We start from the raw sequence: 13,960 nt of genomic DNA on the forward strand, positions 1-13,960 counted from the left end.
CAAAAAATGAAATAAAAATTCACTGAAACTTCAAATGATATTAAATTTACTGAAAATTAACTTTTTTTTTAAACAGCTCTAGTTCCAGCACAATTTTTGCTCTTTCTCTCAGGGATTCCCCCCCAGCTGTGTCTCAGTAGCTCCCCTTTTCTCCCTTGTATCCCTCCCTCCTGTCTAAGGCTTTTTTCTCTTTCCCCACAGACACATTATTTTTGCTCCGAGCAGCCACAACAAGTACGCTGGAGAGTCATTCCCAGGGATCTACGATGCCATGTTTGATATTGAAAACAAAGCAGATCAGCGCAAAGCCTGGGAAGAAGTAAAGAGGCAGATCTCCATTGCAGCCTTCACTGTGCAGGCTGCAGCAGGGACGCTGAAGGATGTAGCATAGGAACAAGGCACCAGCAGGCTTGAACACATGGCTAACTCTTAAAAACGGCAGTGAATGTACTCGAGTGATGCCATTTCCACTTTGTGCATAGTATTTACTAGGGTTGCAATATAACCAGCGTTTTCCATACAGAAGTCCCATGGGAGTCAGTGAGAGCTGTTGGCATTATGGGACTGATGGTTAAGGAACCAGTGTTAGTTCTCTGAGACTGGCATAACTGCTGTGTTTAAAAAAAACAAAACAAAACTCTAGTAAAAAAAAAATTACTTGGCCTTTTTTTTTTCAAAAATGTCAGTTAGAACGCTTACATTTTCCAAAGGATCCACTAATTTTGGGGACCTCAGTTTTTGGGTTCCTGGCACTTCTGAAAATCAATCTCCTAAGCTACATCTGCACTAGAGAAACTAGACCCTGCTACTGGTGCAGCTTTGTTAGTGGTAACACGTGGAAGCCATAATGCAGATAGGACTCAGGGGTTTAACACCATGTCTTAATGGTGTTCTGAGCAGGATTAAACAACATGGTAAGAATGCCTGAACTCTGTCCACACGAGAGCTTCCATCACTGAGGCAGCTTGTGCATTGGGTCTGATCCACTATGGCCATGCCTATGACCTAATTTTCCCCAGTGTGGACAATGATTTAGGGCATAGGAATTGCAGTACTGGATCAGACCCATGGTTCATCTAGTCCAGTATCATGTCTCTGACAGTGGTCAGCACCACATGCTTCTGAGAAAGGTACAAGAAACTCACAGTCATCCCCTCATAGAGATTGATTTATACCCTGAATTATCAGGCTTTATCTCCCTACCCATAGTCTTTGATTGTGGGTGTGATTATAAAAGATGGTGAGCACCCACAATCCCAACTTACTTCAATGTTATTAGGTGTTCTCCTCCTCCTCTGAAAACTCCAGCTCTAGGTGTCCCATGCTGCACACCTATAATCAGTGAACAGTTGACAATGTAGGTCCAGATGCTTTTTATGCCATTTTTATTAATCAAATGAAGTACTAAAAATAATCTATTTCTATGCAGAAGTTTTGAAAACCCTCAGGCTGAGATTTACAAAGGGGATGGGGGGAGTTAGGCATCCAAATCCCTTTTTGAAATTTTCCTTTTGAAAATCCCAGACTTACGCAATATCACTACCCAGGTATTTTTAAGAGGAAAAAGGGCCAGTAGAGAATCACCATCCCTCCTGTGATGAGCTATCTGCTCCCTGTGTAACAAGCTATCACTTTCCTCTCATCAGCTGTTATTCTTCATGCCCTCTTTAATTGGGAAAGCTATTTTATACCATGCTCTCACCCACTACCTGATGTCTGATGACAGAGATGGAAAATGTTTTCCCAGAATGCTATTAATTACTGTTCTGAGCAGAAGGGATGGAATGCTCAGCATTTCTCCTTCAACTTCTACAGGACTAAGTGACACACAATTTTTGTCTTCTAATGTTACCAGTAAAAATTTTAATGTGAAACTTACAGTTATTTTAAATTACAGGGATGAAGGAAGAAAGTAAAATGACCACACAAAAAGGAAACTGAAACGCTTTTCAGAAACCATACGCCAGATATAAAAAGAAGAAAATGTTGTAAGAGTGGGGATTTTCCTCAGTGGCTTGGCCAACATTCCCTCTCTTCCCCTGGGTGTGCAATACGGCAGCTTACTGCTACCTTCAGTTCCAGAAGTGGCTGCATTTCTGTGGCTCTGGCTGCATATAAGGGTTATGAGGTCTTTCAGGCTGTCCATATAAATGGATAATATTAAATATCACTTACACTGCCCTCCACAACTCCATTTACACAGTGCCCATGTTTTGATTCATTTATTCAACCTGTCTGAAGCAATCTGTGGGTCATGTAGCTGAACAGCATCCAGTCCTCAGCATTTAAAGCCTAGCATGGGACAATAAAGCAGTTTGACAAAATTAAATTTGGATGAAACTTGATGTTTGGTTTGCTAGATGTAACTCAGAAAAATAACTTCAGGGAAACACTGCCAAATAGTTTAGCTCTGTCATTTAAAATGGCCAGTCAGGTTTTAATTCATTTTCACTGGAAACCAGGAGGAAAAAAGCCTTACTATGAACGGGGTGGGTGGAGATGCTAAAAGGCAGGTTCAAATCCAACCCAGGTTGACAGCGATCAACCATTGAGTGGCTATTTTAGTGGCTTTTGTCCAGATCCTAGAGGACAGGTGTCAACATAAGAAAAAATTCTATCAAAACTAACTTTTAATTACCATCTGTATTCTCAGCCTTACAAGAGAGACCATAGCTTGAAGCACGTTAGAGACTGAGCTATCTTGAATGAATGTGTTCAAACAAGGGTTTAATGCAGTTACGAACATAAGAACAGCCATACTGGGTCAGATCTAAGGTCCATCTAGCCCAGTATCTTGTCTTCCAACAGTGGCCAATGCCAGGTGCCCCAGAGGGAATAAACAGAACAGGTAATCATCAAGTGATCCATCTCCTATTGCCCATTCCCAGCTGCTGGCAAACAGAGGGTAGGAACACCATCCCTGCCCATCCTGGCTAATAGCCATTGATGGACCTATCCATGAACTTTAGTTTTTTTTTTAACCTTGTTATAGTCTTGGCCTTCACAACATCCTCTGTCAAGGAGTTCCACAGGTTGACTGTGCATTGTGTGAAAAAACACTTCCTTTTGTTTGTTTTAAACCTGCTGCTTATTAATTTCATTTGGTGACCCCTAGTTCTTGTGTTATGAGGAGGAGTAAATAACACTTCCTTATTTACTTCTCCACACCAGTCATGATTTTATAGACCTCAATCATATCCCTCCTCAGTCATCTCTTTTCCAACCTGAAAAGTCCCAGTCTTATTAATCTCTCCTCATATAGCAGCCGTTCCATACCACTAATCATTTTTGTTAACCTTTTCTGAACCTTTTCCAATTCCAATATATCTTGTTTGAGATGGGGCGACCACATCTGCACACAGTATTCAAGCTGTGGGTGTACCATGGATTTATATAGAGGCAATATGATATTTTCTCTTATCTAACCCTTTCTTAATGATTCCCAAGATTCTGTTCACTTTTTTGACTGCCATTGCACACTGAATGGATGTTTTCAGAGAACTGTCCACAAAAACTCCAAGATCTCTTTCTTGAGTGGTAATTTAGACTCCATCATTTTATAGGTATAGTTGGGATTGTTTTCCAATGTGCATTACTTTTCATTTATCAACATTGAATTTAATCTGCCATTTTGTTGCCCAGTCACCCAGTTTTGTGAGATGCTTTTGTAGGAGCATTTCATTATTGAACTCTTTGGCGCTGGTACTTTTGCATCTTTTCAGCCTTATCAAAGTGACTTCTGTCTCCCACAGAGCAACAGCTAGTAAGTAGTAAGACATACAGCCATTGGGCAATAATTTATTCTTGGATCAACTTCACAGAAGCCTCGAGGAATTTCACCAGTGATTAATTTAGTCCGCTGCATCTTAGCCCTGAAACCATTCCCAGCTCTCACAGGTGAGAATAAAAAGTAGCTCCATCAAAGTAAAGGAACAACACAGCAGTAAATCTAGTAAGAGATCAGGCTCGAAGCCAGGTACAAGGCAATGTGAGTTACATCAGTAAGTCCCTTTAAGCAGGCGAAACTTACATGCCCTAAATGGTTCTGTACCTACGTACCACACAGCCTGTGTCTGTACATGCTACTGCCAGGGCTGATCCACGTAGGTAGGTTGCTGACCTATTAATCCTCTGGTTTAAAAAAAAGGGGGGGGTTGTTGGCAGGGGATTTTTCCCAGGATGTATTCTCTACATTAAAATGTTTCCTGTGAGCGGTGAGAGACTGAATTCATTGACCATCAGGCCACGCTCTAAGGCTCATCTATTTCCTTGGTGAGGGTTGAAAACTATAGGTTTTCTGGACACTTTAATGAAGGAAGCTAATTCATTATTAGATAGTCCATTATTTCTCTTGCAAGGTTTGGCTGATTATTTCTAAATCTATTGTGAGGTGTTTCAGAGAGGAGTTATATACTTCTAAATAAACACAACTCAGAAAGAGAGAGAGTAGTTGGAAAAGCAGCTCACAGGAGGCTGTCAGCTCCCTTTTTTTTTTTTTTTTTATCTGATATCCTACTGAGAAATGCTTTTCTTGCTTGCACCGGCTCTTTCTGCCCTATAGGCATGTAAAGTCACACCCAGTTACAGTGGCATACTGCTGTGTTATTTATGCAACCATTTTCATCATTTCTAAACTAGGCCATATTTTTAGAGTGAAACCTGAGCCACAGCCCTTGAACTGTGGATACTGATAGTACTCCCCTTTCCTTAATCCGTAGGCAGCAGATTGTCAGGGTAGGAAAGAATTGCTACCATCTACTAGTGCCCCAAAGAAAAAAGTCTGACGTTGAAGCCTATGTGTCATCTGAGAGCTGGAGACAGTCAAAACTGGCATATTTTTAATGCAGTGATGTATGGACGTCAGTCAATGATTTTGAGTGGCTTTGGGAGAAACAATAATAGAGCAAATTGATTCTGGTGTAATTCCATTGACTTCAGTGGATTACAACACTTATGAATTTGTCCCATTCATTCTTGATATTAAAACCCACTCTAATTAACTTGGTTTACTACTATGCTTTTCACTGTGAGGAGAGGAAGAGAGTGAGTCTTAATATTATAAAAAAAGACAATCTAAAATATAACAAGACTAAAAGAGGAGGAAATGATAACAAAGGAAAGGACATCAATTATGTGGTCACTCATTCACGGTGTCTAAATTTAAGGTAGGCCGGTTTTGTTTTGTTTTTGTTTGTTTCGTTTTTTTTTTACACTGTCTGGAGATATTTGTAATACCTTATACCTAAGCACAATGGAGCAGGCTTACGTTTGGACAGGATTTCCTTGCTTTGAGTGGGATGTCAGACTCCTTTCCATCCCCACTTCAGTGCTCCTATGTCATACATTAAAAGATGCATGTGCAATGCATCTAAGTGTAGCAGTGCTATACAGATACACAAAGCAAGATAGGGAAGAGTTTTAGTTTTATAAACATGACAATACACAATTGAAGGGGTTTTTTTTGTTTCTTTTTGTTTTTAACTTAAGACTATTCCCTTCTGGAGCAGTTACATTCTACTGTATTAACCTTGAACATTGGCACATTATCTCAGACTCCATTGTATCTTTCTGTAATTATGTTTGAAAATTCTTGCCACTTAAAGTTTGGAAATAGATCCATAGATTCCAAGGCCAGAAGGGACCCTTGTGATCATCTAGTCCAACCTCTTAACACAGGCCACAGAACTTCCCCAAAATAATTCCTACAGCATAGCTGTTAGAAAGCCATTCAATCTTGATTTTAAAATGGTCAGTGACGCAGAATCCACCACAACTCTGGGTAAATTATGCCAATGGTTATAGCTATTTTATTTGCGCAGCATTTTAATATCACTCCTCCCTAAATGGTTAATACTGCAGATATCACGCTGGAATGAGTGTTTCTTTGCAATTTATAAACCCTTTGAAGCCAGCAGCTCATCATGGAAGTGCTGACATCCTCTTAATTTGTGCCATCATCATTAAAGAATAATTCTGAACCAATGCTTTTACTATAGGTAGTTTTCATTAGTGGGTGCCCTTAATGTTAATTACTGTCACAAAAGTGGGCATAAAGGAAATTTAATGAAGGACATGTAGAGTTTTGGTTAAAATGTTTTCTCCATTAAGCACAATATCATTTGATTAAAAACAATTCCATTTATTTAAAAAGCATTAGATGCTATAAAAAAGTCTCTACACAGGAAACTCTTGAAAGCAGAAAGGCTTATTTTGTTTCTGAACAAATACATGACTACAGTTTCTCTAGAAAAAAACCATATAGATCATATTTTTGGCTGTTAGGTTATGGAACATTTTATACCAAAATGATATTTGCAGTAAAGTCACCATAGATTTGATGATTTATAATGTGTTTATCAAAGCCAAAGCTGTCCTAAAATACATAACTTTAGGCTAAAAATATTTTAATTAAGTAAAAGGTACGGCTATGCTGAGATTCAGCTTTGAACAACAATGGCTGTAATTTTGATATTTAACCATGGAATAATTTTTCAAATATAAATGTTAAGTAGTTTGTGAGGAGGACATGGTACCTTCTTCTACCTGCAACATACGGCTATTTAGCAATCTTCCTCTTTCTGGCCAGCTCCCGACACCCCCCCAGCAAACTGGAAGTATGTCTCCTGCCATCTTCCTGGTTCCACTGGTGTCTCTGCATTCATGCAGTGGAGGGAATCATCATGCAGAATGGTCACACATACTGAGGAGCCAAGTAGAAAATGTTAATTTTAAAATGTTTCATATACCCATAAGTTAATGGGATGTCTTTACTTTTCCAGTCAAAAACCGTTACTAACCTGTTCAGTAACTGTTGTTCTTTGAGATGTGTTGCACATGTCCCTTTCTCCTCTGGGTATGTGCATGCCCTAAACACAGCTGTTGGAAATTTTTCCCTCAGGATACCTGTCGATGAAGATCAAGCATCCTCTGCTGCCAAGTGCCACTGTGTGCAGACATGAAGGGTGGAGCCCACCTGATCTCCCCCCCCCAATTCCTTCTTGCTGGAAAAACTCTGATGCAGAGGGGATAGGCCAGGTCGTGGAATGGACATGTGCAACATCTCAAACAACAGTTACTGAACAGGTTAACAACTGTTGTTCTTTTGAGTGATTACACACGTGCATTCCACTCTTGGTGACTCACAAACCATGCAAACAGGTGGTGGGATCAGAGCCTATCTAAACAAAAACTGATGGACAACTTGCCCAAATCTGGCATAATCTCTAGCTTGCCAAGTGATGGCATAATGGAAGCACGGGTGCACCGAAGACCAAGCTGCCACCTTACAAGTGTCTAGGATAGGAGCCTTAGCCAGGAAGGCTGAAGAAGCCACTTGCAATCTTGCTGATATGCGGTCTCTCTGCGTGGCAGGATAACATTAGCCAAATTGTAGCACAGGTGAATACATGAGGCTATCCAAGATGATATCCACTGAGCAGAAACTGGGAGCCCCTTCATCCTTTCTGTGATTGCTACAAAGAGCTAGGAAGGAACTGGTTGGACCTGTTGTGGTAGAACGCCAACATTCTCTTGACATCCAGAGTGTAGCCTTTCCTCATTTTTATTCAAGCGTGGTTTGGGAAAGAATGAAGGTAGGTAAACTGCTTGGTTGATATTGAATCTAACCACCACTTTTGAGACAAAATTTCAGGTGAGAATGCAGGTAAACTTTGTCTTTAAAGAAAGCAGCATTAAAAGGGCCAGACATCATGGCCTGCAGCTCATCTAACCTACTAGCACAAGTGATGACCATCAAAAATGCTACCTTCATTGAAATGTACAGTAAAGAGCAAAAGTCTCAAAAGCAGGACTCGTATGCTTTGACAATACCAAATTTAGGATCTTATACCTAAGGATACAATTTTTCCAAACCTTTCAAAAATCTTATTGACATTCTATTAGAAAAGACAGAGCAGTTATCCACCTGAGGGTGGAAGGCCAAGATAACTGCTAGGTGACCTTGATGGAACTAACTGCCAAATCTTGCTGTTTTAGGTACAAAAGATAGTCCAAAATATGCTAGATTTGCCATTGCATTTTTCAAACTCCAGACAGATCAAATAGAGAAACACTTCCACTTAGAAAGGTAAGAAGATCTAGTAGATAGCTTTCTACTATTCAGCAGCAGATCTTGAACCTCTTTTGAACACGATTCCTCCACAGGATCTAACTATGGAGCATCCATGTCATTAGATGGATTGCTTGCAGGTTTATACAGAGCAGGCAACCATGGTCTTGAGAAATTAGATGTCCGTCCAATGGAAGCAGTTATCAGCTCTTTCACCAAAAGGGACAGTGCTGTCTCAGCCATACTAGGACAGTTAGAATGACACAGGCGTGATCCAGTCTGATTTTTAGTAGTGAAGGAGTCAAATTGGGGAAGCGTACCCTGGGAGAGCAACTTCCTGTATCAGGAAAGCATCCATTAGGGAACAGACTGGAACCACATACAACACAAAATGCCAGCAGTTTTGTTCCCTATCTCACTGCAAACAGAGCTACCTGGGGAGTCCCCAGGACTAGAAAATGGACTGGCTACATTCAGATGAAGGGACCCCTCATGGTTGACTCGTAAATAACTTTCTTAGGTGATCTGCCAGCTTGTTCTGCACTCCAGGAGGGTAAGAAGCTTTGAGAGCGATAGAGTTGGCAATGCAAAAATCCCCTAGGTGAACTGATTCTTGGCAGAGCAGAAATGAGCAGGTGCCACCTTGTTTGCTGAGATAGAACATTGCCGCTGTGTTGTCTGTGAGAGTAAACAGGTCTTTTCCCCTTCATAAGAGGGAGGTGTGATGTTGCACTCCATATGTTTTATGGAAATATGCTTGAGTGTGAATATGATGTAACTGGAATATGCTTTATGCAAAAGGTCTCTTGTAAGGTATCAAAACAAAGGTTATAACCTACTGAATATATTCCTCTTATTTGTATGCCTGTATCATTCTTTTATCTGAAACTAGAAATATGAAGTATAACTCTGAAGTCCTTTTGTAATTATGCAAAGTCTGGACCATTCATGGTGGTTTGGAATCTTGATGGCTCCCATTGACTAGGACAATTGGTTGTAAATGGTTTATTTACCTGCACGCCTTCCTGTGTACGTGTGGGCCAACCCAGAAAGAATGGAGACTAGGGGTCTTAAGGTGACATGACCATGTTACATGATACTGGAATCCATCTTAATCCTTGTACTTTTCCATTGATGAGGCGGGGGGTGGGGACAAGCACAGACAAAAGATTCCCTCCTTGTGCCACAGCTATAAAAGGGGGTGGGGAGAGCAGGACAAAAGAGGCTGCCAATCATGAGAAAACCCCTACTTACCACCTGAGATGTCTGCTGGCTCTAACAAAGGCTGTACCAGGGGAAAGGATTGGGCCTAGACTAGGAGGGAATCTAGTCTGTGAAAGAAGTGTACTGGAACATCTCTAAGGGTGATATATTACCTGTAATCAGTTTCTTAATTTATTAGACTTAGACTTGCGTGTTTTGTTTTATTTTGCTTTGTGACTTACTTTGTTCTGTTATTTCTTGAAACCACTTAAATCCTACTTTTTATACTTAATAAAATCACTTTTGTTTAATAAACCCAGAGTAAGTGATTAATACGTGGGGAGCAAACAGCTGTGCATATCTCTCTATCAGTGTTATAGAGGGTGGATAAATTTATGCGTTTACCCTGTATAAGCTTTATACAGAGTAAAATGGATTAATTTGGGGTTTGGATCCCATTGGGAACTGGGTGTCTGGGTTGTGGAAACAGGTAACTGAAAACAGCTCAGCAATTTAAGTCTGCAGCTTGGGGACGTGGACCAGACCCTGGGTCTGTGTTGCTGCAGGCTAGCATGTCTGGCTCAACAAGACAGGGTTCTGGAAGTCCCAAGCTAGCAAGGCTCAGAGGTAATTTCAGCACATCAGGCGACAGTCCCAAGGGGGGGTCTCTGTGACTGAACCCATCACAGTATCCATTGCGGACGATTTCCTGGACCCATTGGTTGGATATTATTTGTTCCTAGTTTTTGAGGAACGAAGCAAGGGGGTACCTAAATAGGTGTGATGGGTTCGTCAGCTGCAGTTGGTATTGAGGGGAGTGGTCTGTCAGTGCTTCAACCAATATGGAAAAACTGATGTTTTGAGGTGGATGGTTGTGACAGCAAAGACTGGAGGCCTCATTGTTTAATGTTTAGGTAATCTAGATTTTTTCCTCTGAGGCTCAGAGTAGTGTTGAGTTGGAAAATGCAGAGTGTGGGATTTATGCTGAGGTTGTGGACTAAATTTTCTTTTTTGTCCAGGAGTATAAATCCCTAATGAGTGGAGAGCAGCCCTGGAGCGTTTAAGCATATGGAGGGATGCCTCAGTCTTCCTGGCAAACAATTTGGTGCCTCTGAAGGGAAGGTCTTCTACAGTCGTCTGCACTTCCTTATGGAAACCAGGTAGGTGCAACCAGGATGCTCACCGCACAACCACCACTGTGGAGATGAACTGGGCTGCTATGTTGGCTACATCAAGTGCTGATTGGAGTACTGTCTTGGCCAATAGTTGTCCCTCATTAACAATGGCCTGAAACCGTTCACAGGACTCTTGGGAGCTGATCAATAAAAGTGTTAAGCTTGGGGTACTTGATGTAGTTATACTTTGCTGTTAGAGCATTATAGTTTGCAATTCTGAATTGCAGTGTGGCAGAGGAAGAGGCCTTTCTCCTGAGTAGGTCGAAGATTTTCCAATACCTCTCATAGGGAATGGATCTCATTTGGTATTGGCATGGGAGTTTATGGCATCCACAACAATAGAATTAGGAGGGGGGATGGGGAAAAAATCCCATATCCCTGTCTGGGATGTAATATTTTTCATCAGCCCATTTGCAGGTAGGCATGACTGATGCCAAGGTTTGCCACATAAGCTTGGCTGGGTCCAGAAGAACCTCCTTGATGGGGAGGGCTATTCTGCAGGAAGAGGAAGGCAAGGTGTCCAAGAGCTTATGGTGGGAAGGGATCACACTGCCTCGTCTGGACAGGAGGAAAAGATGGTCTTTGTTATGACTTCCTCTTCAAATCTGCCCTTCTATTCCTTCATGATCTCCTCTGGGGTTTGGAGGCTGTAGATGCTATGGCTGAGGGAGAATGCCTCAAGGGCTCATGGTGGGTCTTGCTGGATGCTCGGGAAGCGGGAAATCTGTATGCCATCCAAGGATGGCATACAAGGTGGTGGGATAGGTGCCAATGGCAGCGCCCATGGTTGGGCATACCATGGTAGTTGAGGAACAGACGGAGGGTATGACTGAAGGGTCCCAAGTTGACAGTGGCCACCATAAGGAGCGTGGAAAAAGTGGTGAGAGGTGACCTGCTCCAGCTCACTTTCTGATTCACCACTGGAGAATGGAGGTGTGTGGCACAGTGCCTGTAAAGATTCCTGTTTCTGAAGGAGACTTGGTAAGGGGAGACCAAGGGAGACTGGTATGACACATACCATAAGTTCTCTTGAATGTTTGAATTCCTGCAGTACCAACTGAACCGGTGCCATGATGGTGATGGTCGGTGGGTTGACACAGAGGGGATCGGGGATCTTGGCCATACCAAGGACTCCAAGGTTGGGTGCTCACTGTTGAGTGCCTATGGTACTGCTTGTACCGGCAGCATCTTATCAGTGGTTTGACCTTTGTCCTTCTCTTTATCAGCCTGTCCCATTGTTTTGGTGCTTATGCCCAACAGGTCTTTAGTACCTGCCGCTCCAGACCCTTGTAAGCTATGGGTACCATGTTTGGACTGTTTCAGTATTGACGATACTTAATGTGCCAGTGATCTTTTTTGACTAGCTCTGGGCTCAACCTGGGGACTAACTGCTCTCTTTTTGAAGCCTTATGTGAGGGGTCTGCAGCTATTTTCTTCAGTCCATGGTCCCTAGATGTTGAGGGCTGTGGGGAAGATTCGTGCCATCTGGGTGACTCCTGGTGTGGCTACAGGCAAGGCTGAAGAGCTGTCTCCATAAGCATGAGTTTTTGTCTCAGTTCTCTGTCCTTCTGCTATCTGGGCTTGAGTTTTTGGCAGAAACCATCTTTTCAGGAATGTGGTTTTCCCTGAGGGAGCAGATACAGTGAGAATGCTTATCCACTACAGAGATGACCTCCTTTCACAAGAGGCATGTCTCTGGGAAAAAAACGGACAAGGCAAAAATAAAAAGGGTTTTTTAAGGTGGCAGGGGAGAGAAAATAAAGCTCTACAACTAAGAGAAAATGGATTAACTAAACTACTGAAATGCTAAGAGAGAGAGAACAATCCAATGAATAAACTGCTGATAGTTCCATCATGTTTGCTCCCATGAGGTTTGTGGAAGAAAAAGGGAAGATGGAGTGGTTGGTTCAGGTGCAAAGAGGAGGATACTTTAGGTAAAAATTTAGGGTGAGGTCTTAGGGTAACCTTATCTTTGCAAAAGATGTTTTAGGTGGATGCACCATGAGGGCTCCTAACTCTCCCACTCGTCAGGTGGACATGATAGTGACTAAGAATGCCACCTTCATTGACAGATGTGTTAGAGAGCATATTGCTAATGGTTCAAATGTGGCCCTGGTAAGGCAGCGTAGTGCCAAGTTAAGTCCCAAGGTGGGGTAGGTACTCATATTTCAGGGTAGACATTTCTGATGCTCCTAAGAAAGCGTTTGGTGGCAGGATGGGCAAATATCAATACACCATCCACCTTGTGGTGAAAAGCAGTAACAGTAGTGAGGTGTACTCTAAGTGAGCTAAGGGATTGGCTGGAGTTCTTTAGTTCCAGCATGTATTCTATTGATAAGGGGGCAACAACAGGTCAGGCTCGTTTGTTTCGGCACCAGACTGTGAATTTCTTCCATTTATGCAGGTAAGTATTTCATGTGCTTGTCCTCCTACTGTTTACTAATATGTCTTTTCATCTGTTCAAAGAAGCTCAGTTTGTCCTGCTGGAGGCATTTAGAAACCATGCTCTCAGGTGAAGTCTCTCTAGGTTTGGATAGTAAACCTCTCTGGCATCTTGTGAGAGAAGATTCGGCAAGAGTGGAAAAGTACACTCTGCACCTACCACCATCCTCAACAGGTACGAGCACCAAGTCTGTCTGAGCCATGTGGGGCTGTCAGGATGACTTTGGCCTTGTTGGCTCTTATTTTATGTATCACCCTTACTAACAGGGGGATAGGTGGGAATGCGTATAGCAGAGGCACATCCCATTTGAGGAGAAAGGCATCACCCAAGGAATGGGAACCCAATTCTGGTCTTGAGCAGAACTACGGGCATTTGCAGTTCTGGGAGGTTGTGAAGAAGTCTATGCATGGGTGACCCCAGTGCTCGAATATGTTGTGTAGGACTGTGTTGTTTAGCTCCCACTTGTGGTCCTGGAAGAATTCCCTGCTCACCTGTGGTATTTTGACATCCTGGAAGGTACAAAGCTGAGATGCTGACATTGTGCCGGATACACCAGTTCCATAGTTTCATGGCTTCGGTGCATAGGAAGTGCGACCTTGTCCCTCCCTGTCGGTTTATATAAAGCATGCAGGCAATGTTGTCTGTCATTACCAGTATAGTCTTGTTCCTGATCAATGGCAGAAAGTGCAAGCACGCGTTGTTAACTGCATGCAGTTCCAGGAGATGTGTGTAACCATGTCGGTGGGAGACCTCCGGCCCTGAATTGTGTGATAATAGCCCTCCAGCCTATCGAGGCGGCATCGGTTGTGCAAATCATTGAAAGTGGAGTCAGTGTGAAAGGGACTCCCACGAACACATTGTTGGGTTGCGTCAACCAGCACAGCAAGTCTTTGAACTTTAAGCAGCATTACAAGGTGTCTGTTTAGGCTGTGTTTGTGTGGTATGTAGACTGTTCTTAACCCAGCCCTGAAGGCCGCGCATGTGAAGATGCACGTGTTGCACCACAAATGTGGTTGCTGCCTAGTGGCCTAATAGTTGAAGGCAGGTCCGTGCCGAAATCTGTGGGCTGTT

The 13,960-nt window shown here is 42.5% G+C and overlaps 1 protein-coding gene across 3 annotated transcripts in view; it reads left to right on the plus strand.

Annotated features, from left to right (window-relative positions):
- The window catches only part of LOC140908873 (N-acetylated-alpha-linked acidic dipeptidase 2), a 55,364-nt gene extending 46,263 nt beyond the window's left edge, over positions 1–9,101 (plus strand). For all 3 annotated transcript variants that reach the window (XM_073336829.1, XM_073336848.1, XM_073336839.2), the window contains one exon: positions 202–9,101. In XM_073336829.1, the coding sequence (XP_073192930.1) occupies positions 202–391 (190 nt within the window). In that variant the 3' untranslated portion in view covers positions 392–9,101. The remainder of the gene's footprint in view (positions 1–201) is intronic.
- The last annotated feature ends 4,859 nt before the right edge of the window (positions 9,102–13,960 follow it).

This window comes from Lepidochelys kempii, chromosome 1, assembly GCF_965140285.1.
Source record: "Lepidochelys kempii isolate rLepKem1 chromosome 1, rLepKem1.hap1, whole genome shotgun sequence".
NCBI classification, from domain to species: domain Eukaryota; kingdom Metazoa; phylum Chordata; order Testudines; family Cheloniidae; genus Lepidochelys; species Lepidochelys kempii.